At 43.8% G+C, this 25386-nt stretch overlaps 1 protein-coding gene across 11 annotated transcripts in view; it reads right to left on the bottom strand.

The window, feature by feature from the left end:
- The window catches only part of ryr1b (ryanodine receptor 1b (skeletal)), a 116299-nt gene that overhangs the window by 70876 nt on the left and 20037 nt on the right, over positions 1 to 25386 (bottom strand). For 10 of the 11 annotated variants that reach the window (XM_052078747.1, XM_052078752.1, XM_052078754.1 and 7 more), the window contains 26 exons: positions 23696 to 23770; positions 23544 to 23622; positions 18705 to 18817; positions 18514 to 18613; positions 18104 to 18200; positions 17698 to 17772; positions 17306 to 17462; positions 16110 to 16274; positions 15884 to 16005; positions 14675 to 14861; positions 13282 to 13417; positions 13108 to 13203; positions 12666 to 12784; positions 12458 to 12591; positions 11216 to 11457; positions 10917 to 11109; positions 10207 to 10423; positions 9759 to 9863; positions 8182 to 8285; positions 7538 to 7621; positions 7296 to 7455; positions 5981 to 6128; positions 2425 to 2630; positions 1772 to 1946; positions 939 to 1147; positions 240 to 586 (listed from right to left, as the gene is read on the bottom strand). In XM_052078747.1, the coding sequence (XP_051934707.1) occupies positions 240 to 586; positions 939 to 1147; positions 1772 to 1946; positions 2425 to 2630; positions 5981 to 6128; positions 7296 to 7455; positions 7538 to 7621; positions 8182 to 8285; positions 9759 to 9863; positions 10207 to 10423; positions 10917 to 11109; positions 11216 to 11457; positions 12458 to 12591; positions 12666 to 12784; positions 13108 to 13203; positions 13282 to 13417; positions 14675 to 14861; positions 15884 to 16005; positions 16110 to 16274; positions 17306 to 17462; positions 17698 to 17772; positions 18104 to 18200; positions 18514 to 18613; positions 18705 to 18817; positions 23544 to 23622; positions 23696 to 23770 (3845 nt within the window). Of the gene's footprint in view, positions 1 to 239; positions 587 to 938; positions 1148 to 1771; positions 1947 to 2424; positions 2631 to 5980; positions 6129 to 7295; positions 7456 to 7537; positions 7622 to 8181; positions 8286 to 9758; positions 9864 to 10206; positions 10424 to 10916; positions 11110 to 11215; positions 11458 to 12457; positions 12592 to 12665; positions 12785 to 13107; positions 13204 to 13281; positions 13418 to 14674; positions 14862 to 15883; positions 16006 to 16109; positions 16275 to 17305; positions 17463 to 17697; positions 17773 to 18103; positions 18201 to 18513; positions 18614 to 18704; positions 18818 to 23543; positions 23623 to 23695; positions 23771 to 24328; positions 24778 to 25386 lie in introns of those variants that run through there. The other variant, XM_052078755.1, reaches the window with a different exon arrangement.

Raw genomic sequence — 25386 nt, 5'->3', positions numbered from 1 at the left:
CGGGTAGCTCAGTCTCTCCTAACTCACAAACCAGGCTAAACTTGAAACTTGTTAGCCAAGGTACCAATGTACAGTATTTCCTTTTTGAGTCATTACTTCCGTGTGAGTTGGTCTTTGGTGCCATCATAAAGTCAGAATCGAAAGAGCACAAAAATATTGAGCTAACCTCGTATCGGTGATTTTCCTATATAGTGAAATGCAAATGTGCCGACAATTAATGAATTAAATATGAATCATACCCTCTTTTCTTTCCTTTCTCTGACATGGTGTCTTTCTCGTTTTCCACCGAGATCTCCTTCGGTACCGACGATTCCTTCTTATCTTCCTCCTGCTCTTTGCGGCTGGCCGACTTCTTTAGGACCTCAAACTCCGAGTCGGGCTCAACTACCAGCACTTCGTCCTCGGGAATGGTGAGCGCCCGGGTGAGCAGCGTGGTGCCCGCTGGGATCTTGAAGGTCTCATGGAACTGGATGGGCATGCTGAGCCTCAGGAACATCATGTCCGTGTTGGCGTTTTGCGAGCCGAAGGTCTTGTGGGTCAGCTTCAGGCAGGGGGCGCTGTCCACAGTCCCATCCACGCGGGACACCTAAGACATTGATGACAAAAATGAACGAGTGATTTTTCACCCATTTGTTAATTTTCTACTGCCTAGTAGTAATTCTGGAACAGATTGACTGACATTTCCATTCATTTGAATGGAGAAAGATGATTTGAGACATTGTTACTGTGTAACCAATTAAACTTGCATTTCAATGCACAAGTGTGTTACATTCAAAGCATTTGCATTTAAGAACTGTTTGCTTTGAAACTCACAAAACACATAACTCTGATTACAGAACATGAGTGGAGCAGAGGTTCAAACCCAGAATGTCAAAACTTTGATGCAGATGTCCTATTAATGTGTCGTTTAGCTATTAAAAGAGACAATTAAGAGTTACCTCCAGGTGGTGGTGGTCGGTGGGGGCGGGGTGAAATTGGGGCAGGCTTTTGCTGAACCACATGGTAATGTCTCGCTTCATGTTGATGGCAAAGGGCTCAAAGCCTTCTTGAAGGCCGCAGATGGCAAAGAAGCGGAGGCTGCTGACATTCTGGCCAAGATTAATCCTTCCAACCTGGGACAGGCCCAATGCACACACTGGGATGAAACCTGAGGAGTAAAAATAAAATAAAATAAAATTTTAAAAAACTGAAGAATGGGTTGACGGTTTAAGTTACAGCATTGTGTCTAAAGACAAATTTCTACTAAGTATCCATAAAGGGACCTTCAAACCCAGCTAAAAAAACTGCACAGGAAAACAATTGTTCTCTATCGACAATACAACAGACTGCAGTGTGTCTAATTCCCCCCTTTACTGCTAACAGTGGCAATAAAAAAAATGATAGGGTTTGTTGGAATTGGTACGATTGGGTAGGAATTTTGCGACCCATCAGAAATTTAAGCAATGGAAATGATTTTATAAAAATAAAATGTACATACAGGAAAACTGTGCCTCATGGTTGAAAAAAGAGGTGCTAGTGAAATGGGAACTTTAATTGTATAACTGATGTCAGTGTGTTTATTCCTTCAGTGGAGAATGAAATCACAACACTTGTCTCCAGTTTGTCTTTTCAAGAACAACAGAGAAAGATGGAGGCATGAAACGCAGTGTAAGACTTTCCCCCTTCAGACCCTCCTTGAAACATATCGTGCGACTGTTCTTTGCTTCCAGCTATGCTCGATCAGAACAAGGATTTTTGTTTGTCCGGAACACAATCAATTAAAAACTCTCACCTTCTCCGATTTCAATATCTTTGAAAGCCATCTCTGAGCCAGAGTCGCTGATCAACATTTCGCCATTGAGCGTGAACATGATGTTCATCTCCGTCAGGTCGATCATACAGCCAACCACGTCGCCGGACTGCCACTGGCGGCCGAAGGGCTCATTGCCGATGTGCCACCTTTGCGCCTGAAAACATCACATAGTCTATAAGTCTGAAAAAAAAAATATTGCAGTCACAATATATATATATATATATATATATATATATAGAGAGAGAGAGAGAGAGAGAGAGAGAGAGAGAGAGAGAGAGAGAGAGAGAGAGAGAGAGAGAGAGAGAGTTATATATATATATATTATATTTTACTCACAGATCATCTGTTCATGTTAAGCAGGGTAAAAACATACGGCTCATCGGGAGCAGATTTGAATGACGGACACAACAACAGCTGTATCAAGATCAGTAATTGATGACAGCAAAAACAAATACACCACAAACGATAACAACGTGAAGAGCACACACGACAAACATTTCCTTATCATGTGCGGAGTCTTTCCCATTTTACATTTTGTGAAGATGTTTAAAAAAATTGGTATGTGTGCGCTCCTGGCTTCGGCTGGTCTCAGCATTTGACTGTCAAACCGAAAGCAGTAGAGTTGGACTGACCTTGTTGCCGTTAAAGACGTAAGCGAGCTCATCCGCTCCCAGTTCGGTGTCGGAACGGACGCTGGGCCGAGCCCAGCCCACTCGCATCTCGCCGGTGGTCAGGGCCTCAAACTCAAAGTACCACTTCCCTTGTGTGATGCTGTACGACCTCTCGGCCCGGAAGAGTCGAACCTTGTCGCCGCGGATGTTCTCCAGGCTGTGGCTGGCTGCAGGAAGGTAACGCATAAAAGCATGAGGTTATATACACACACACACACACACTCACACACACACACACACACACACACATATATATATATATATATATAAAAAAAAAATCCTCATCTCACCCCTCGGGTGGTGTCCGTCCCTCATTCAGCTCGGGTCCTCTACCAGAGGCCAGGAAGCTTGAGGGTTCTGCGCAGTATCCTTGCTGTTCCCAGCACTGCACATTTCTGGACTGAGATGTCCGATGTTGTTCCAGGGATCTGTTGCAACCACTCATCTAGTTTGGGGGTCACTGCCCCGAGTGCTCCGACCACCACAGGCACGACTGTCACCTTTACATTCCAGGCTCTCTCCAGCTCCTCTCTGAGCCCTTGGTATTTCTCGAGTTTCTTGGTATTTCATGTTCCTTCTTCCTGATGTTTCCATCACTTGGGACCGCTACATCCACTACAACGGCTTTCCTCTGCCCTTTATCTATGATCACGATATCTGGTTGGTTCGCCATTACCATCTTGTCAGTCTGGATCTGGAAGTCCCACAGGATCTTCGCTCTGTCATTCTCCACCACCTTCGGAGGTGTTTCCCATTTTGACCTTGGGGTTTCCAGCCCATACTCTGCACAGATGTTTCGGTAGACTATGCCAGCCACCTGGTTATGGCGTTCCATGTAGGCTTTCCCTGCCAGCATCTTACACCCTGCAGTTATGTGTTGGATCGTCTCAGGTGCCTCTTTGCACAACCTACACCTTGGGTCTTGTCTGGTGTGGTATATCTGGGCCTCGATGGCTCTGGTGCTCAAGGCCTGCTCCTGAGCAGCCAGGATGAGTGCCTCTGTGCTGTCCTTCAGGCCAGCCCTCTCTAACCACTGATAGGACTTCTTGAGATCAGCCACTTCAGTTATGGTCCGGTGGTACATCCCGTGTTGGGGCTTGTCCTCCCATGATGGTCCCTCTTCCAGCGCCTCATCTTCTGTTCCCCATTGTCTGAGACATTCTCTGAGTACGTCATCCGTTGGAGCCTTCTCCTTGATGTATTCATGGAGCTTGGATGTTTCATCTTGGACAGTGGCTCTCACACTCACTAGTCCCCGGCCTCCATCCTTTCGGCTTGCGTACAGTCTCAGGGTGCTGGATTTGGGATGGAACCCTCCATGCATGGTTAGGAGCTTTCGGGTCTTAACATCCGTGGTCTGAATCTCTTCCTTTGGCCACCTTATTATTCCTGCAGGGTATCTGATCACTGGCAGGGCATAGCTGTTTATTGCCCGGGTCTTATTCTTGCCATTGAGCTGGCTTCTTAGGACTTGCCTCACTCGCTGGAGGTATTTGGCCGTAGCCGCTTTCCTTGTTGCCAGTTCGAGGTTGCCATTGGCTTGTGGTATACCAAGGTACGTGTATCTGTCCTCAATGTCTGCTATTGTTCCTTCAGGGAGTGAGACCCCTTCAGTGCGGACTACCCTTCCTCTCTTAGTCACCATCCGACTACATTTCTCAAGCCCGAATGACATCCCGATGTCGCTGCTGTAGATCCTGGTTGTGTGGATCAGGGAATCTATGTCCCTTTCGCTCTTAGCATACAGCTTTATGTCATCCATGTAGAGGAGGTGACTGATTGTAGCTCCATTTCTGAGGCGGTATCCATAGCCTGTCTTGGTGATTACTTGGCTTAGGGGGTTCAGTCCTATGCAGAACAGCAGTGGGGAGAGTGCATCACCTTGGTATATGCCACATTTGATGGACACTTGGGTAAGTGGCTTGCCATTGGCTTCAAGTGTGGTTTTCCACATCCTCATCGAGTTCGCAACGAAGGCTCTTAGGGTCCTGTTCACCTTATACAACTCCAAGCATTCAGTGATCCATGTATGTGGCATCGAGTCATAGGCTTTCTTGTAATCAATCCAAGCTGTGCACAGGTTGGTACGTCGGGACCTGCAGTCTTGTGCGACTGTTCTGTCAACCAGGAGCTGATGTTTGGCTCCTCTGGTATCTCTACCAATGCCCTTCTGTGCTTCGTTCATGTATTGATCCATGTGTCCACTTATCTTAGCCGCAATGATGCCTGACATGAGCTTCCATGTTGTGGAGAGACAGGTTATTGGCCGATAGTTGGATGGGGCTGCACCCTTCGAGGGATCCTTCATGATCAGGATCGTTCGCCCTTCGGTTAGCCATTCTGGGTGAGTCCCATCCCTCAGCAGCTGGTTCATTTGTACTGCTAGGCGCTCATGGAGTGCTGTGAGTTTCTTTAGCCAGTAGGTGTGGACCATGTCCGGGCCTGGTGCTGTCCAGTTCTTCATATCTGAGACTCTTTCCTGTATGTCTGCCACTGTTATGGTAACCGGGTTCTGTTCAGGGAGGTTGCTGTGTTCCTCTCTCAGGGTCACCAGCCATTGTGCGCTGCTGTTGTGTGCAACCTCCTTCTCCCATATGCCTTTCCAGTACCTTTCAGTTTCCAGTCTTGGTGGGTCAGCTCTGTTGTTAGGACCCTGCCACTGAGCGTACACTTTCGCAGGTTGTGTTGCGAACAGCCTGTTTATTCGTCTGGCCTCATTCTCTTTCGTGTACCGCTTTAGGCGACTGGACAAGGCTTGGAGCCTTTGTTTGGCAGTTTCGAGTGCTTCAGATATGGTCATCTGGATGTACCTCTCGGGTATCGGCCTTTTCATCACACCTCTCTGGGCCTCCGTCAATTGACTCACATCTTTCCGGACCGCCTTGATCTTAGCCTCCAACCGTCTTTTCCATGGTGGGTAACGTATCTCATGACTTCCATGGTTGCTCTTATAGCCCAGAGTCTCCAGGATCACTGATGCTGAAGCGTATATCAGCTCATTGGTTTCTGTGATCGTTACGGTAGGGATCGCCCTCAGTGCTGCATTCACACTTTCTATGAGACTTTCAGATGGTACTTCACATAGCCGTTGTAATCGGTTTCTAGGTTGCCCAGCTTTCATTCTCGCCATATATATATATATATATATATATATATATATATATAATTTCCCCCCCCCCCAAGAGGAAACAAGTTTTACTCATGACATGAACAAAGATGTGTTTTGTTGGGATGAAAACTGTCAGTCTTGTGAAAATAAAGTCGTCGTTTGCCACAATAAAGTCTGAATCGTATACATTGCAGTCATTCGATAACAACGGATTAAAGTCATTTCAGAAGCAGATTTATGTGAAACACACAAGAATTTTTTTACCTTCCCGGTTACAACCCGTCTAGAGAAACATAAAAACAATGACCAACAGAGGGAGACAGACGGAAAGCCTAGCTGTTTGACGTTTAGCTCACCGAGAACTTAGTTGTGAAAGGACAACATTCTGACTGAATGAAGAAGACTCACTGCTCTCCTGGTCTGGAGGCTCAATGTTGTAGCCGTAGCCAATGAGTGTGCGGACGGCGTTGTTAACGCTGTCCCTGTTGGTCTTCTTGGTTCTCTCGTCCAGCAAGTTGTAGGGTACCAGACGAGGGTTTCGCTTATTGAGTATGTCCTGGAAGAAATGTTGACAAACATGTCATATAGGGCACGTCCACCACTGCGCCGTGGCAGCGCAGTAATTATTTTCTACAAATCTATGCACGCCAGTGACGAATAGTGAGAGGCACAACAACTCTCTTCCACTGGATGGTAGTAAGTACAAGTATCCTGTGTTTCCACCAGTTGCCAACAGAATACTGTAGTAGGGTGTGATGACCTACACAGGCCTTGAATTCACACTGAATATGGCAATTTGTACACAAAAAGCTTTGGACTCTGTTTTTTGACACTTTATGGTCTTTATGCTTTAAATGAGTGGTCAGGAACCCAAAATGTTGAAAATGCCATCTTGGATCCAAAAAAAAAAAAACCCCAACACGGATGCCGTAATGAGTAACAGCCATAACAGCCGCTAAGATTAACAAGGAATGTGACGCACTTTTGCAGCGTGTTAACTATCGTAGCTCACGTGTACCGTTTAAAAATGCTTCTCTCAGCCCTCCGGATTCCCATTCTTTGCCAGTACCTTCAGTGAATTGTCCATAAAACGGCATTTATTTTTAACAACAGTCACCTGCCTGGCATCCCGTCCTGCTAATAGAAACATGTGTCGCAGGCTATGATGCAAATCTTCGTTGACAAAAATGTTGAAATGTAATATTTATTCTGCACATTTTTACAGAATTGGAAAATGTTAAGAATGTTTGAATCATGTTTGTCCTCCTGCAGAAGCCATATTAAAACAAAAAATAAAATTCCCTCCCCCATCTTTGACCTTATCAAACATTTTTGAAAAAGCTACAAAGGTGCCACTAGGGCGGCGCCAAAGAGCCGCAGGTTGTTGACCCCCGATTTAAATCAATGGTCATTGTGCTAATACCTCTGGTGTGTGCGCACTGGCCAATGAGGAGAAGTATAATGCGTAAAAATATGACAGACAGATGGATGGTGCGATGCGAAAAAGATTGCTGCAGTTTATTGCTGCAGTTTCTTGTTAGTCTTTATTAATTTATTGATTTACATTTTCTTCAAGTCCCCAGGCTGGCAATTTACATAAACAACAACCAATAAAGATGACTATGTAAATAGTAATGCAAAAGTTTGACAAAAATGGACTGAAGAATTTGACACTTCAACCAAGTAGACTAACAATTTAGCAATTCGACAATACATTTCTTACCTGCACAATGCTGTAAGTCCACCCTTGTCGTACACGATCCCTCGCCCAAACATTATGTCCGTTTTCCGCCAGTTTTTCCACGAGTTGGTTCTGGTTAGGTGTCAGCTTGACGTGGCTAAGGTCAAGTGGCGCCGGCTTGTATCCGTTGCTCATGACATACCTACGGAGGGCACAAATCAGTCCCTTCCACTCCACACCTGTCAATATTTGGGACAATCGTCACAACATATTAGCGAACGTACGTCTTTGGCAGCTTGATTTTCTTGAGGTTCTCCTCGGCTTTCTCGTCACCCATGCCGACATGGCAGCCCAGAGCCAGGAGTGTCCTGTGAGAGGACGAGGAGACAGATGTCACCAAAACTGTCTTGCAGAGATGGGATCAAGTCAAGCATGTGCAAATTTCAGGTCCGTCTACAGTTGTAACTCATTCACTGTTTTGGAATACAATCGTTTCCTGGCACTGGTGTTTATAGTTCATTTTTCAACAGGGAGACATGGACGAGGGCCTCCTCCAGCTTTTCTATGAATTTCAAGTTTGTAGACAACTACAATGATGGACTTATCCCTTCAGATGCCAGCGTTGGTTTGTATTTGAGATCAGCACAGATTTTGAGTAGAAGATAAAGATAAAGGGGTGATGCCGATTACAAGGGAGACAAATGCCAATATTTTGGAAGTTGGTCAAGTTTATGCAGTTCACATTCAAAAAGAGTATGTACTCATTGATAATGATGATAATTTGCACGGTAATGTATGTATAATTTAACAACCCATCACGCTCCAAGTCAAGCTAAGTCCCAAGTCTTTCACTGCAAAGTCAAAGTGGAGTCTTAAGACGTTTGTTTTTGTCGAGTCCCAGGTTGCTAAATTTCAACGAGAGGCTCACTTGAGAGTCTCTCCGGACATCTGCAAGTTGTAGTTCCTCTCCGGCTCCGGGAGACTCTGGAAGTCCAATAAGCAGGGATGAAGCTTCTTGTTGTCGTCTCTTAACTGTGAAAGATAATCACACTGAGTTACTTATCAGCAATAGGTGTGTGTGTGTGTGTGTGTGTGTATATATATATATATATATATATATATATATATATATATATATATATATATATATTAGAGCTGTCAAACGATTACAATATTTAATCTAATTAAAAATGCAACTGTAATAATTAACTCAAATGAACTACAAAATTTATCGTAATTACTCACACATTTTTTATCGTTTCTGAATTTCCTTTTACATTTTTGTGCTATTTTTCCCCAATTTTAATGCTCTCATCAACATGGAATCATGAATCAGTTTTCTATGTGCCAAATGCAAATATTTACTGAAATAACAATTTCGATTTTCAATTTTACATGAACATTTTTCACTTGGTGTAGTTATTCACACATAATCTCTCACACAATATTACTGTCCATCAATAACGGTGAAAAAAATATTTTGTCACACAACAGCTGTTTTAACAGCTTTTTTATGAAATCAAAACAGAGCAATATAACATTATAAAGTGCACATCTAAGGTACACTAGTACTCGGCCCATAGTGTATTTAAACCATGGTTCCATACTTCATTTTCTCAAGTTTGCTTTCAACACAGCAGTCTGTTTCTGTATGTTTGTTGAAGAAGAACGAGACACCGGACACTAGTGTTCATTCTGTGCCGCTATATTCAAAACTGCCGGCCTTACAAACAAGCATACGCACTTCCCCCGTGCTGCAGGGGCAAACCATTCTGAAAGGGGGGGGGGGGAATCACTCCCCCTAACACAGTCAGGCTATGTTGATTGTGTTGGTCCTTCTTGCGCGGAAGTCTCTCTACGGTTTTGTGTAGACCTCATTTCGATGGTTCGATGACAACACTGGAGACATTTTACTTTCGCTAGGTCGCTACCACTGTAGCGCACTGTCACTGTGAGACGAACACAGAGAAGCTCCACCCGCTCTATTTATATGGACACAGAACACTATAACCTTCCACACAAAATAGTTCCAAACAAGTAACAATCGCGTAGGTGGCATACATCGTATACCTGTATGATACAGAGAGAGAGAGAAGAACAGATAACTTTGGTCTTGTCAGTGGAGCAATATGGCAACTTTTTAAAAGTAAACTTTCCATTCATAAACTCTTTAAGTATCCGTTTTCTGTGTCTCGCACTGCCGTGGCTGGCAAAACGGACATGGGCGTGGACTTCTGCAGCGCGCTTGTTGTTTTGTTTCTGGTGTATTTATAGAGCAACGTAACATCCGCTTGTGACGTGTGCCACGTTAATCTCGCAAGAAAAATTTTAATCCCGTTAAAATCCATTTAAATTAATGCCAATAAAAACACGCTAAACTGACAGCTCTAATATGTATATATATTTATATATTATTTATTGATAATATTGATTTAAAACTCAGTATTATTGTTATTTTTTATTTCTTTTTTTTGAATTATTACATTCCTCCAATGTCACACTCACAATGCCATAGGTCCAACCCTGCTCAATACGGGTGATCGCCCACAGCTCGTGAATATTCTCCGCCAGTTTCTCTCGGATTCTCTCAAGATGTGGCGGCAACACAATCTATAGCCGTAGATTGGATGGATGGATGGATGGATGGATGGATGGATGGATGGATGGATGGATGGATGGATGGATAGATAGATAGATAGATAGATAGATAGATAGATAGATAGATAGATAGATAGATAGATAGATAGATAGATAGATAGATAGATAGATAGATAGATAGATAGATAGATAGATAGATATTTTAGACAGATAGCAAGACAGCTAGCTACAAGTGTATGCATACATAATAATTGTATTGCACATTGAAACTTGAAAGAAAAAAATAATAATAATGTAATATGCAATACTTTACTAATAATAATGAGGAAGTTTTTGTTGGTGGTGGTGTTGTCACCTGAACTGTGTCCACGGGACACGGCGTGAAAGAGGTGTGGGTGAGCGACAGGGTGGGGCCTAGCAGATTTCGCACCCCGCTGAAGTCGTGCTTGTACTCTTTGATGGGCTCGATGCGCATCCTCTCCCTGGGCAGGAGAGCCTCGTAGCACGGCGCGTAGCCGGGCGGTGGCATGAACTTGAAGTCTCCGTGGCGACCGCCTAGTAGGAAGCGAGCTCTGGGCAAAGCAGGAAGTAAGAAAAGCTAGAAATGCTGCGGGGTTGTTAGATTTATATGCTGTGATGATGCGTCAAAATCATATCAGAAATCAATAAATGTGGAATGCTGAACAGAATTCAATATGACGACGTCTTGGGAGCTATTTTACAGATTCTGCTTTTCAGAATTCCGATGTACAGAGAACATTAGAAATCAGAGAACATAGAGGAAAATTCCACCCCACTTTTCATGTGATTAAATGGAACATGTGACTGAAGGGTGGTTTTGTCTTTTGGATTGATTGCTTAAACATTAGATTGTTTGTTTGGTTTTTTTTGCTTTGCATTACACTTGTGAAAACTAGAAAAGCAACCCATTTTGAAGCTGAGAGAGGAAGGAAAATGGATTTGAGCTGTTGCACAAACACTGGGCATAGCCAACGCAACAATTTGGAATTTCCTTCAATAGAAAGAAACTACAACTTGTTGACTGAAGACAAGCATTGGTCTTACTTGACTCCCGCTGAGAAGCTGATGACGGGGAAGAAAAGGGCATCCACATTGAAGTTTTCAAACATGCCCTGAACCGGGTGTCCGTTGATGCGGAAGGAGATGCTGGGCACGCTCAGATCCAAACAGCAACTGACCACGTCGTCCGCGGCCAGAGTGTGTGCATTGGGTGAAGCTACCTGGCGTGCGACCGTGCCTGATTGGGCAGAAAAGACGACCTTTTTGTTTTCAACACAGACCATTAACAGGAAATGATGCAGCGGGATGGATCCGGCCTTGACCTGTGGCGCACGCGATCTTACCTGACCATAAGTGGAGGCCGTCGAAGCCGTATGAGTAGAGGTCGTCGCCCACGCCGTTGCCTCCCCAGCCCTCCCCGCCTCCGGGGTAGGGGCTGTAGCCTTCAGTCATGGCCCAACCCACACGCAAGTGCGACGCCTGCGCCGTCACGAAGGGTTCCACGTAGTCCACCATCATCTCGTAGTACCACTTCTTGTACTGTGTGGAGCCTTCGCATGTGCCCAAGAAAATGTTTGGCCGGACACTGAGCACACACAACAACATCATTGTCATGATTAAAGCTGACCTTTTGAAACAGAAATAAATAACTGCCATAAAAGGCGACCATAATCAGTGAATGGTGATTAGTGTGCATAGTAATGTGATAACATTGATTCCATTATATCTGTTGAAGGCATTTTGAGGATAAATTGTACTTGTCAAAGTAGTTTCACTGAAACATGCTTTTTACTCAAGACTTGAATTGAATGCGTACATTCCGATTTTATGTTTTTGTCTTGATGACATTCACCTCTGTGTTACTCACCAGCTACTCACTACTTGAGTTCATTGTTTTCACATTATATTGATTTACTCTAACTCAAGTAATTATTTGGAGGACTGTGTCATTTTAAAGTAACTGTAGACCTACTTGAGTACAGCATGGGGCTACTTTACCCACATGAGTTGGAATTACACATTACCCTATGTGTCTGTTTGTGAAGTCACAAGGACTTGAACTTTATGAAATCCAAAATAGCACTCCATTTAGCTTTTTTCTTCTTTGAGTGGGAGAGAGGCTATGCTACAGTATTTTAATTTTGGTCATGATGATGGCACTTGGAGGGATGATAATTAATTTTTTGGGTGGTACTTGGCATACAACATTTTAGAACCACTGCTGCATCGGCTTTAAATCACAGGTGTCAAAGTCAAGGCCCGGGGGCCAGATCTGGCCTGCCACATCATTATATGTGGCCCGCAAAAGGAAATCAAGCATGTCACGTTCCAGGATGCTTGCTAAAGTCTGAACCAAAATTTTTTTCATTTTTTTCAATTCATTATTCTTGACTATTAATTTTGAAACTAGTCACTCATCAATTTGTTGTGTGCTGTGTATGTAATATGTGGAGGAGATTCAACATTTATATGGTTTCCCAAAATTCATAACGACACTCCTAGGGAAACCGGAAGTAGAGTTTGGCCCGCGACAAAAATGAGTTTGACACCCCTGCTTTAAATCATAATTAGGCATTTTGGAGTACCTGGTTACGTAATTTACAATGTTGGTTTGCAGCAGGAGGTCGCGGCCCGGTAGTAGGTTCTCAGTGATGCGGTTCTGATTGGACCTCACAGCGACACCGTTACACACGCAGAGAGAGCGCAGGACATCAAGAACCTGAACAGGGCGGATGAAAAAAATATAGGGAGTAAAGTGTCATTTGAGGATGTTAGAAAATCTCAAAAACACACCTTATGGTTGCGTCCATGCTTGTCCAGGAGAGAGATGATGGACTTGATGTGGCTCTCTTGGATGATGTTTAGAACCTCGGGGCTTTCGATGAGCACACAGTAGAGCACCTCCAGAATACCTAGGTGATAAATTACAGAAAAGAAATATATTGATCATACTATTATTATAAGGTAGGAAAACAGTTCTTTGTTAGCTTCATAAATGAACTATACTCCAATAATACGGCTGTCCTAAAACACTTCATTTTGCCATAATTTCTATTTGAACAGTTAGCTTTACATATGATAGTATTGAAAGGGCTGTCAGCTTTACACAAAATTAAATGAATGCCTAAAACGTTTTTTTTTTTTAAGTGTCAATTTTCGATTATTACGGTACTACAAAGTGTAACTTTTTGGAGAAAATCCAAGTAAATTCTTGTCTGAAAGAACAGTGTGATACCTGATGAAGCCTCCAGACGGTCCAGCTTGCTGACCAGCCAGTCCAGGTTGTCGCAGAACAGGGCGCAGTTGGAGCGGTTGCCCCTGATGAGGGAAGCTTTCCAAAAGAGGGGAAACAAATGATGTTGGATGCATGCATTTCTTCGCCTTTATCCAATGTATGCGATTCTTGTACCGAGCAGCTCGTAGAGGAGGTTGACAATCTCCTTCCAGGACTCTGCTGCTTCCTCGCCTGCGAGTTCGGAGAAGTGGGCCGCCGTGTTGTACACATTCAGCCGATCGATGCACTCCAGCACGATAGTGATCATTCCCTGATGGAGAAACACATGGAACACCACAAATAGAACCTGAGGAATTTTTTCACATTTTAAAAACGGCACTGCAGATAATTCATGGCAAACATTATTTTTTACAGTAGTACATAAAAGGGGAAGTCAACTCAAATATGTTCTTTAAAATTGTATTGTTCTATGCGCCCTCGCGGGTCTAAACACAACCTTTGTGGACTATCAGTTTAGCATCAAAATTCATCTGTTTTTGTTCATCACAGGGGCGGCCATTTTGCCACTTGCTGTTGCCTGAAAATAACATCACAGTTGCTCAGGGCTCAGATAACGACCAATCATAACTCAGATTCAGAAAGCAGGTGATTCATGATTGTTCGTTAGCTGAAAGAGGACCAAAAGTGAGTAATTTTCGGTCAACAGCAATTGGCAAAATGGCCGCCCCCTGAGATGGATAAAACCGAATGGATTTTGCTGCGGTTAAGGAATCTATTCCTAACTGTGATTTTTTTAGCCCCGCTCTGTTGTTGGTTCTGTTCAAACAGTTGAAACAAAGAATGTAGAATGCTGTTGAAGGTATTTCCTGCTTACTGTGATTACAATCACCTTTAGTGCCACCTCGGGAGAGCCCCTGAAGGCCGTCAAGTTCCCCTGGGGAAGGACTCTTATCTCAAGATTTACGCACAGTGGGAGAGGTCTGGACTTTCGCAACATGTCAAGATCGAATTGCATCGACCTTTCTTTGTTTCCGGGATTTGCATGGAGGCGTAACTCCCCGCCTCTCATTATCATATTGTCTCTATATATTCTCATGACTGTTTTTTTCTACGCTTTCTGACAAAATCTGAAACTCTCAGGAGCCTGAATCGATTCGTAAATTGCAGAAGAGAAAAATAAAACATTCGAAGGTACTGGTCATCGTCTCCAGCCTGTATTTGGATAACCAAAATCCTCACCGTCCGAAATTCAACAAACACGCGGAGGAAAGAAAGCCACTTTACCCCAACACTGCTTAATTCATATTACACCAACACAACATTAATCAGAATAGCGCGTTTAGACACGTGGGGCTCCATAGAACATATTATTATAAATAATGTTCGGGGGGTTCACTTCACCTTTAAGTGCAATTCAGTCTGTAGTTTTTTTTTTAACTTTTATTTAAACCCTCAAAGTTAGGAGAGCCCGCCGAAGGGCTCTCCGTCATCTGTCAAAATAAATCGCTGATGCACGTCTGATCCCTGCATGTCTACACCATGCTGCAAAAATGCGCTCGCCGCATACCTCCTCTTGAAAGAGATTCTGACGGTTGCGGAGGGAGCGGAGCTTGGTCTGCTTCTCCTCGTGCTCCAGTTCGTCCTCGGGAGGACGGAAGTAGAAAATGAGATCCTGCAGCGAGAGGATGACGCCCTCCAGAGGGAGAGACAAAGGGCCCGGAGATTTGTTCTTCCCGCTCAGAGAGTCCAAACCCCTGAGGCAGGGCAAACAAATCCATTTAGACTCATGACAGTAAGGTCCACAAATATTATGCCATCAACACAAATTCAATCTTTTTGGCTCTGAACACCACCACAGTGGATTTGAAAAGAAATGAAGAAGGTGTGCTTTAACTGCAGATTTAATCATTGACGGGTCGTTGTCCATTTGCACTGTGAATCGCCATCTGATGAGTTCTGAAGCATTTGCTTGAATATGAGTAGATAATATTGACAAAAAAAATCTGAATTCCTCCTAATACTTTTGTCAGCAGCATACCATCAACAAATATGATGTGAAACAGTTCCATTAGCAAGGCATAAATGCCCACACCATGGCCTACCACCATACTTCACTGAAAAAGTGGTACCATATTTTCCACACTAAAGGTGCACCTAAAAGCCTTCCATTTTCTTAAAAGCTTACAGCGCTTTAAAATCCGATGTGCCTTGTGTATGGTCATTACGGTAATATTTCGACCCCAAAATGGCTCCTTGCTCGAGATATGCTGACAACGCAGAGTTCAAACTTAAGGCGATCAGGTTACGCAGTTGAACACAGAAAGAGAGCAGCGGCAAGAGAGTTCAACGTTAACGAGTCAATGTTATGTGAATGTTATGTCACTGCTTTATTAAACAAATTTTACTGACATCTGATCGTTCTGTTGCTGTTTCTTTGAGCATAGCTCCATCTAGTGGATGCATTGTAGATTGGGTCTTATAATGCGGCGCGCCCAATGTATAAAAAAATTACAAAATGGACCATTCATTGAAGGTGCGCCTCATAATCCAGTGTGCCTTTTAGCGTGGAAAATACGGTTCTGAAACTTGAGCTAAATTACATCCATTCGGTGAAGTCGGTGTTATAATTTGGTTTGGGACCAACAGGTGGCACTGCAGCTGCACTCTTGTTGGTCGTTAGGTAATTAGTTCTTGTTTTGTAAAATACATTTTGGTCAATCCACCCTGCTCCTCCCTGCCTACTCTCTTTCTGGAGTTCATGCATGTATAGACCTACTTGATAAACTGCCTGAAGAGACCCATAGTGCTATAAATCATACGAGCTGCTTGAGACTCCTCAGTCTGGGAGCGAGAAACAGTGAGGGCATCGTCCATGTGTCCTTCTTGGTGCAGGATGACCTGGAAGCAATGACAACCTCATTGATTATCAGTGAGATTGTATCACGTTCCTAATGGTGGTATTTGAAGCACGTTCTCCATATTAAATGTATAAACAAGCACACCTTCCTCTTCATCATTCCCAGACGTGCTGATTTGGCATCCAGAGCGGCATAGGTGAGCCACAGGCCGGTGGACACGTGCTGTACGAAGCACATGGACTCTCCATACTTGATCTCCGGAATGCCCATCCCCTCCACGTCACGCTTTTGAGCTACGTCCACCTTCTCCTGCTCGGTGGTGACCAAATGACCAAATGGAAAAGTATTATTTAAAAAAAAAAAAAAAAAAAAAGATCAACCCTACTAATAGAAAGTTCAGGATATTTTGTCTGGCTGGTGAATTTCAGAATCAATCAAAAATGCAATACAAGAGCCCTTCGTTCTCTAATACTGGAAAGGAAATCCATGACGTACTGACCAAATATTCATTTGATTATTTCTTTATTTCTTTCAGATGCTACCAAAACAAATGCATGTGAAGTATAAATGCTGTTTTTGTCTTGGGGTCACCATTCTCACTTTCTAAAGCACTGTATTATCTGTGCCTTATTAGTCACTGAATGTGTGTGCCTAAAACGAAATAAATGGAATCACTGATTTATAGCGCAATTTATACACATCGTTACTCTGTATGCTTCATTTTGTTTAATTAAAAGTAAAAGGCTGCCGACCCCTGATAAGCACAATAGAAAATGGATGGATATTTAAAAGCGGTTACAAACAGTGTTAAAGAGATGTAAACGCTAAGAAAAGACCGTTTTCTTATCGTGAAGATTTTCGAAAATATAATTTTGAAAACACTTTGAAAGTCGTATGGGAGAAGAGCATCGTTTTTAACCGTGACTTTAAATGTTTTTACACGTAATTGGTTTGTTTTGAATCTGTTTTCATTCATATTATTCACTCTGACAAATAAAGGATACCAGCAAATCGGGAGACCATATTAGCGTGGGTCTAAAACGTAGGTGGCCAAAATATACTTAATGCAAATGAGATCACACGAATAAACTAACCACCAAAGAGTGCTGGAATTGCACAACTGGAAAATAACCTTTTAATAACGTGACATGACGAAGAGGATATTGTGGCAATTGCAATACAGGTTTTGCGATATTGCCATTGTCGTTACATCGCTACGATTCACAGCATTTTTATAGTAATTTCACTCGTATAGTGCATTTTCAGTACATCCTAAAATGTCACCAAACTTTTTCCAAATAGCATATGACCAACATGAAAGACAGAAAAGTCATAATGACCTTTGAGGCGCGGAAGCAGAAGGCAGACAGTTTGGTGTTGGCTCTGTCCGAGTCCACAACCACCAGGCCCTTTTCCTCATCCAGACCCAGATACCGGCCTGTGGTGATGTGGCGGATGCGGAAAGCTTGCCCCCACTTGAAGTGGCTACCGCTCCAACTGGAAGCAAAAATAATAATAATAATAATCCTTTAATCCGGTGACTCTCAAAGTGGGACAACCGGATGCTGAGGCCTTAAATTGATTGTGTTGAATTATCATATCCATTTGACATTCCTGCATGATTTTTTTTCAAGAACAAAACCTATGAATACAAGAAAATTCCCTTGTTAAGATTTGACTTTTTCCCCTTGTTGAGTTACGTTACATTGTGTTGTTACTTTCGTATAATCACCTAATCCGTAAAGGCTCCAACCTCCAGAGCGAACGAGCCTGGCTGCAAACAGCACCACCTTCGTATTGAGCCATTCTGGAAAGCGCGCACACACACACACACACGCACGCACGCACACACACACACACACACGCACACACACACACGCACACACAAAGGACATATAAGATGACCAATAATAGACATTGAATAGACTGCAAATAAACATTTGCTAAATATTTCAAAGAAGATCAAATGAATATATGTTAAAAAAATACAATAAAATACATGTCATTTTAAATGCTTATGACAATTCAAAAATGTCAAATAAAAAAATCACAATAATTAAATCATAGATAAATAAATGAATAAAGCTGAGGGGAAAAATGTTGATTCTACTTCAACACATGACTTTGCTTTTTCTCACCTGCGTTTCTCCTCTCCTTCCTCCGGTGTGGCGATGGTCAGACACTCATCCATGTGGCCATGGAACAGCCTGAGAACGTGACCGCCTGTGAGGAACCCTGAAAACAGAAGATCTCAGGCCATCATAAAGTCTGACACGCTTTTATAGATTAAGCAGGGCAACAAAAACTCGTTTGGATTGTTGTCTTTCGGCATTAAGGATTTTTTAGACAGATTTTTACGAAGTCTTGACAAAAAATAAATAAAATAAATATAATAGCATTAATTTTGTTCAACCAGTGTTTGTCACATTGTTTCAAGTGTCTGTGTTCAGTTACATCATTATTAGTAGTATTTGCTTACTTTGTTATGTTTGGAAATTCACTTCAATTGTAAGTTATGTATTAGACATATCTGTGTGCGTGTTTGCACCTTCAGCGAGTTCACATCCAGAGCAAATGGGGTTCATATTCCACAGAGTTTGCATAAAGGAGGCGTCCACCATCAGATCTCCGCTTGCGTAGGACAGGTGCTGATGGGCGGTAGGGGAAGAGGGGTTGGTCTTCAGCAAAAATAACTCACGATAAAACACATGCCATGTTTTTTATTTCGATGAGTCTCACCAAGTATCTCTCAGAGGACACACTGACAAGAATGAGGTCATCCCCCACACGGACCTTTTCACCTTCAGACCTCTGCTTGGAGGCCGGATGAATGGTCCACCAACAAGCCTCGCCTGTGCGGACGAGAACACAATGTCCAGGGTAAGGTAAAAAGTAGTATAATAAACTTTGATATTCACCGTAATAGACGCCACCCATTTTTTAATTCAAGCGCATTTTATAATAATAATAAATAATAATACATTTTGTTTAAAAGCATTTTTCATGCATCCCAAGGACACTGTACAGACAATAAAGGAAATACAATGTAAAAATAAATAAGAGAAATATGTCATACAGTAAAAAACAGGACATAAAATCACAAAACAGAGGAAATGGAAGAATTGTGTGTTTTAGGCAATCCTGAACAGGTGTGTTTTTAGACCAGACTTGAAAGTGGAGAGAGGTGTACAGTTTTGGAGGTCCGGAGGTAGATTGGTCCAGAGCTGAGGAGCAGCGCGACTGAAGGCTCTACATTTACAGTACATTACATGATACTTACTCGCTGAAAAAGTGTGTTTTAACATATTGAAATGTGTTTAATAAGATAAGATATCCTTTATTTGTCCCACATTGGGGAAATTTACAGTCTGCAGCAGCAAGATTGGGTAGAAAGAAGAACGAAGAAAAACAATGCAGATGAAATGTGTAAAACTATTAGTCCTTCCATGTTAAATTTCAATTATTGTGATGGGTCTGGAAAAGTGGTTCTTAACCTTGTTAGAAGTCCATCCATCCATCCATCATCTACCGCTTATCCGGGGCCGGGTCGCGGGGGCAACAGCTTTAGCAGGGAAGCCCAGACTTCCCTCTCCCTAGCTACTTCTTCCAGCTCTCCCCGGGGGATTCCGAGGCGTTCCCAAGCCAGCTGGGTGACGTAGTCTCTCCAGCGTGTCCTGGGTCTTCCTCGGGGTCTCCTCCCGGTGGGACATGCCCGGAACACCTCACCAGGGAGGCGCTCAGGAGGCATCCGAATCAGATGCCCAAGCCACCTCATCTGGCTCCTCTCGATGTGGAGGAGAAGCGGCTCGACTCTGAGCCCCTCCCGGATGACCGAGCTCCTCACCTTATCTCTAAGGGAGAGCCCGGACACCCTGCGGAGAAAACTCATTTCGGCCGCTTGTATCCGGGATCTCGTTCTTTCGGTCACGACCCATAGCTCGTGGCCATAGATGAGGGTTGGGACGTAGATCGACCGGTAAATTGAGAGCTTCGCCCTTTGGCTCAGCTCCTTCTTTACCACGACAGACCGATACAACGTCCGCATCACAGCAGACGCTGCACCGATCCGCCTGTCGATCTCTCGCTCCCTCCTGCCCTCACTCGTGAACAAGACCCCAAGATACTTAAACTCCTCCACTTGGGGTAATATCTCCTCCCCGACCCGGAGGGGGCAATCCACCCTTTTCCGACTGAGGACCATGGTTTCAGATTTGGAGGTGCTGATTTTCATCCCAACCGTTTCACACTCGGCTGCGAAACGCTCCAGTGAGAGTTGTAGAGCTCCGTTTGAAGGAGCCAACAGCACCACATCATCTGCAAAAAGCAGGGATGTAATACTGAGGCCCCCAAAACAGACTCCCTCAACGCTTCGGCTGCGCCTAGAAATTCTGTCCATAAAGGTTATGAACAGAATCGGCGACAAAGGGCAGCCTTGGCGGAGTCCTACCCCCACTGGAAACGGTTCCGACTTACTGCCGGCAATGCGAACCAAACTCTGACATCGGTGGTATAGTGACCGAACAGCCCGTATCAGGGGGTTCGGTACGCCATACCCACGAAGCACCCCCCACAGAACTCCCCGAGGGACACGGTCAAACGCCTTCTCCAAGTCCACAAAACACATGTAGACTGGTTGGGCGAATTCCCACATACCCTCAAGGACCCTGCTAAGGGTGTAGAGCTGGTCCACTGTTCCACGGCCGGGACGAAAACCACACTGCTCCTCCTCAATCTGAGGCTCGACTTCCTGACGGACCCTCCTCTCCAGCACCCCTGAATAGACCTTACCAGGGAGGCTGAGGAGTGTGATCCCTCTGTAGTTGGAACACACCCTCCGGTCCCCCTTTTTAAAAAGAGGGACTACCACCCCGGTCTGCCAATCCAGAGGCACTCTCCCTGTTGACCACGCGATGTTGTAGAGGCGTGTCAACCAGGACAGCCCCACAACATCCAGAGCCTTGAGGAACTCCGGGCGGATCTCATCCACCCCTGGGGCCTTGCCACCGAGGAGCTTTTTAACCACATCGGTGGCTTCAACCACAGAGATAGGAGAGCCCACCTCAGAGTCCCCAGGCTCTGCTTCCTCAAAGGAAGGCGTGTTGGTGGAGTTGAGGAGGTCTTCGAAGTACTCTGCCCACCGGTTCACAACGTCCCGAGTCGAAGTCAGCAGCGCCCCATCCCCACTGTACACAGTGTTAGTGGTGCACTGCTTCCCCCTCCTGAGACGTCGGATGGTGGACCAGAATTTCCTCGAAGCCGTCCGGAAGTCGGCTTCCATGGCCTCACCGAACTCTTCCCACGCTCGGGTTTTTGCCTCGGCGACCACCGAAGCCGCGGTCCGCTTGGCCAGTCGATACCCGTCAGCTGCCTCTGGGGTCCCACAGGCCATAAAGGCTCGATAGGACTCCTTCTTCAGCTTGACGGCATCCCTTACTGCTGGTGTCCACCAGCGAGTACGAGGATTGCCGCCACGACAGGCACCAACCACCTTACGGCCACAACTCAGATTGGCCGCCTCAACAATAGAGGCACGGAACATGGTCCACTCGGACTCAATGTCCCCCGTCTCCCCCGGAACATGGGAAAAGCTCTGTCGGAGGTGGGAGTTGAAACTCCTTCTGACAGGGGATTCCGCCAGACGCTCCCAACAAACCCTCACTATACGTTTGGGTCTGCCAGGACGGACCGGCATCTTCCCCCACCATCGGAGCCTACTCACCACCAGGTGGTGATCAGTTGACAGCTCCGCCCCTCTCTTCACCCGAGTGTCCAGAACATGCGGCCGCAAATCTGATGATACAACTACAAAGTCGATCATCGAACTGCGGCCTAGGGTGTCCTGGTGCCAAGTGCACATATGGACACCCTTATGTTTGAACAAGGTGTTCGTTATGGACAATCCGTGGCGAGCACAGAAGTTGTTAGAAGTACCGAACCCAACCAGTTAATATGCATATTCACCGAAAACACAAAAAATGCATTTATTAATTAAACACAGAAGAAAAGAGTAAATCAAATTTCAAACCATAAGTATTCTTTTTTTTAATTTTACAACGTACTATCACGACAGTCACACGTTAACTACTGAGCGAACTAAATTTCCCACAGCACTGATTGGACAAGCAGGCATATTTCACTTATTGACGTGTTGAGTCGGGTTGTGTCTTAACCTCCATGGCAGAGGCTCCGTCGAAACCCTGAGACGGTCTCACCGAACCCCTGGGGTTCGATCGAACCCATGTTGAAAACCACTGGTCTGGAATATGTGCCCCGTCACAAATGGAGGTTCATTGTATTAACACTGTAGTTTGAACTAGCAAAGAGGCATGATTTCCCAAAAATGACAGTCTGACAAAAAGAATAGTCTAGTTGAAATGGCCACTTAAAATTTGGGGAAAATGGACGATGAGTTGGAAAACAATTATTTGTGTGATATCGCCTCAAGAAAACCTGGTCAAAAAGCACCTTCAAATTAGAGTAAAATGTCATAATTTCCTCAATCCTTCTGTTTTGTCTTCTTCTCAGGGAACCCCGTTCACCGACTGGCTGACAAGTTTCGGTTAGAAATATCCATCAAATGCTCGTACAGAGCAAAATTTCAAGACATCAACACGGGACAAACTTTACATGCTGTTTCAAACACCAACACTTGCCCTAAAAACTCACCATGCAAATGAAAGAGTAAATGGTGAGAAAAGCAGTTTGAGCAAGAGAACGGGTCATTTATTTGTTTGTCATGGACGATTGTAGAGACATTTGTCGTGCCCATTCCATGTTTTGAAGAAAATGAGACAAAGATGGCGGCCACTAGTCATGTTGCGATTCAAACCGGAACGATTCCGTAAACAATGAGCCCAAAACACGTCAATATAATTTCAAACTCTTCCTCATGAGGATCGTGGGGGTGCTGGAGCCTATCCGAGCTGTCTTCTGGCAGCAGGCGGGGGAAACCCTGAACTAGTTGCCATCCAATCGCAGGTCATAAAAAGAAATAATTTTGGACAAACGCACCAAAGGTGCAAGTGTGTACTGGATGTGTTTACTTCATATTCATTCATTCATTCATCTTCCGAGGCCGCTTGATCCTCACTAGGGTCGCAGGGGGTGCTGGAGCCTATCCCAGCTGTCTCCGGGCAGTAGGCGGGGGACACCCTGAATTGGTTGCCAGCCAATCACAAGGTGTGTTTACTTCACAACATGTAAAAATAGCAACTATCAAGCAATAACGAGAGCGTCCTCGTATGCTAGCTTGAGTTTTTTACGATTTTACGATTTACGATTCGTAAATCAGCACAGCAAAAGGAAACGTGGGAAGACAACCCAAGCTAAACTGAACTCGTCCCTAATATAGAAAGGCCTTGAAATAGTGCTGATGTATCATTTCAACATACTTCCCTTAACCAAACACTACTTTCTTTTAGCCAAGGCTTTGACACCATCTTGTGGCACTTTAAAACATTACAGAGAGCACCCAAAAAAAGCAAATAGGTGAGTTTTTCAGCGCATAAAAATGTGAATAGGATAACAGCGAACGGGAAGCAGTTCATTGCAAAATTAAAGATAAGAATTCCAATTTACCAGTGGAATCTTCTTGTAGGCCCACATCAAAGGCCAGCTTGTCTGTGAGTGAGCGAGATGTGGTCAAACAGCTCAGGTACTGGAGAGAAAGTCTGGATTTAGAATTCTGACATCAAGCGGGATGTAAGGGGGAAAAAAATAGCCTAACGTACCATTCCTGAGTGGTTGTGCCTGAGAAGGATTGCGTGGCCGTACAACAAAGTGCGATGGCCGCCACCTTGCGAGGACTGCGGAAGTACAGGCACCCAATAAAATATTGATTAAAATGGATAACTGGAGTTAACACACAACTTTCATAAGTCCGTTAAAGAAGTGATTCCAAACCACGGTGCCACAGGAAGTTATCCAAGCCCCCCCCCCGAACCATTTTTCCCCCGGATGCATTTTTACAAAAAGTACTATTTAGTGATTGCAAATAATGTATATTCCTCTATGTCAGTGACGTACAGGGGCAGGAAGAACAATTTAATAACTTGAATAAATGCCATTCATACAACTAAATAATAGCTTTTCCTCATTTAGGCGTCAATTGAGACGAGGCCATCATTTCTTTCAGCCTCTCTATTTTTGCTCGGTAGTGAGATTTTTCTCATCGAATTCAAAATATGGGACTTGGCGGCTCAGCAAAGGTTAGGAAACACTTCCTTATTGGAAACGATAACAAAATAGACACCACACGCATCACAATCAGAAAGTAGAACAAAGTGGTTTCTCCCAGCTCATATGCAAAGAAAGTTCACTGAAATTTCATAAAAATATATTTCGATGGGCAGCACAGTATTTACCTCACAGTATTGTGTGGATGTTCCTTTGTTACTCGTGTACTTCAACTTCCTTCCACGTTCCACAAATGTGTGTCAAGTTCACTCGGTCAAGACTAAGATGTCGATTGGTTAACCTGACCATGAGTGGTTACTTATTTGGACGTACAGTATGTGCTCTGCAATTGACGGCTCCAGAGTGCTGCTGTGTTTTCAGCCCTAAGTCAGCTGCGATGGCCTCCAGCACATTCTGGACCCGAATGCAGATAAGCATAATGTAAAATGGATGGGTAGATGTATATATATTACAAATAATAACTAACAGTAATAATAATACTGGAATTGATTACATATTGGTGGCATATTTACTAAAAAAAAAGCATACAACAAAAAATGCATTACAATATTGTCTCAAGGTACAAATTTAGAGAATCTAATATGTCAGTTGGTATTTTTTTAATACTTGCTTTATTTTACGATTATACTGTCATTATCAATTGAAAGCCACATGATTTTCTGATTTTCATATTTCATTTCCATGTTAATTTAAAAAAAGAGGTTTTCTTTGCGTTAAGGACGGAAATAAAGTCACAATTTTTTTTTAAATTGGACAGCAACGTTCTCATACATTTACTTTTCTTTTATCGTGTCGTAAATAATCATAACAATACCTTTAGAATAGAATTTTCTCAATAAGCTGTGAGATTGAAAAAAAAACATTCAGAAATGCATTTGTGTTTCGGGTGAAAATAAAGATACATGCTCTTCTGTTCTCCCAATATATAAAAACAATTTCTGTTGCTGTTCATGATAAAGAAAAGAAAGGCTGCAGGAATGACGATGAAGTAGATTTAAATCTGTTTCAAAACAAAACAAAACAAAACAAAACAATTGAGTCCTACCAACAGGGTGATGACAATAGACTTTTATGCAAGGTTAAGTATTCCTAATCCACAAGGATCACACGGTGGGGGCAGGTATGTCAAGTACTCTCGTCACACTGTTAGCTCCGGTCGGCATTGGCGCTAAGTTGGTCAGGACAGGTGGCGGTGCTTGTCTTTCTGAGTGTGTGTGATGGGTGT

The sequence above is a fragment of the Hippocampus zosterae genome, chromosome 10 (genome assembly GCF_025434085.1).
Source record: "Hippocampus zosterae strain Florida chromosome 10, ASM2543408v3, whole genome shotgun sequence".
Lineage (NCBI taxonomy): Eukaryota > Metazoa > Chordata > Actinopteri > Syngnathiformes > Syngnathidae > Hippocampus > Hippocampus zosterae.
Note: the sequence above shows the minus strand (reverse complement) of the source record. Positions and strands in the feature narration are given on the sequence as shown.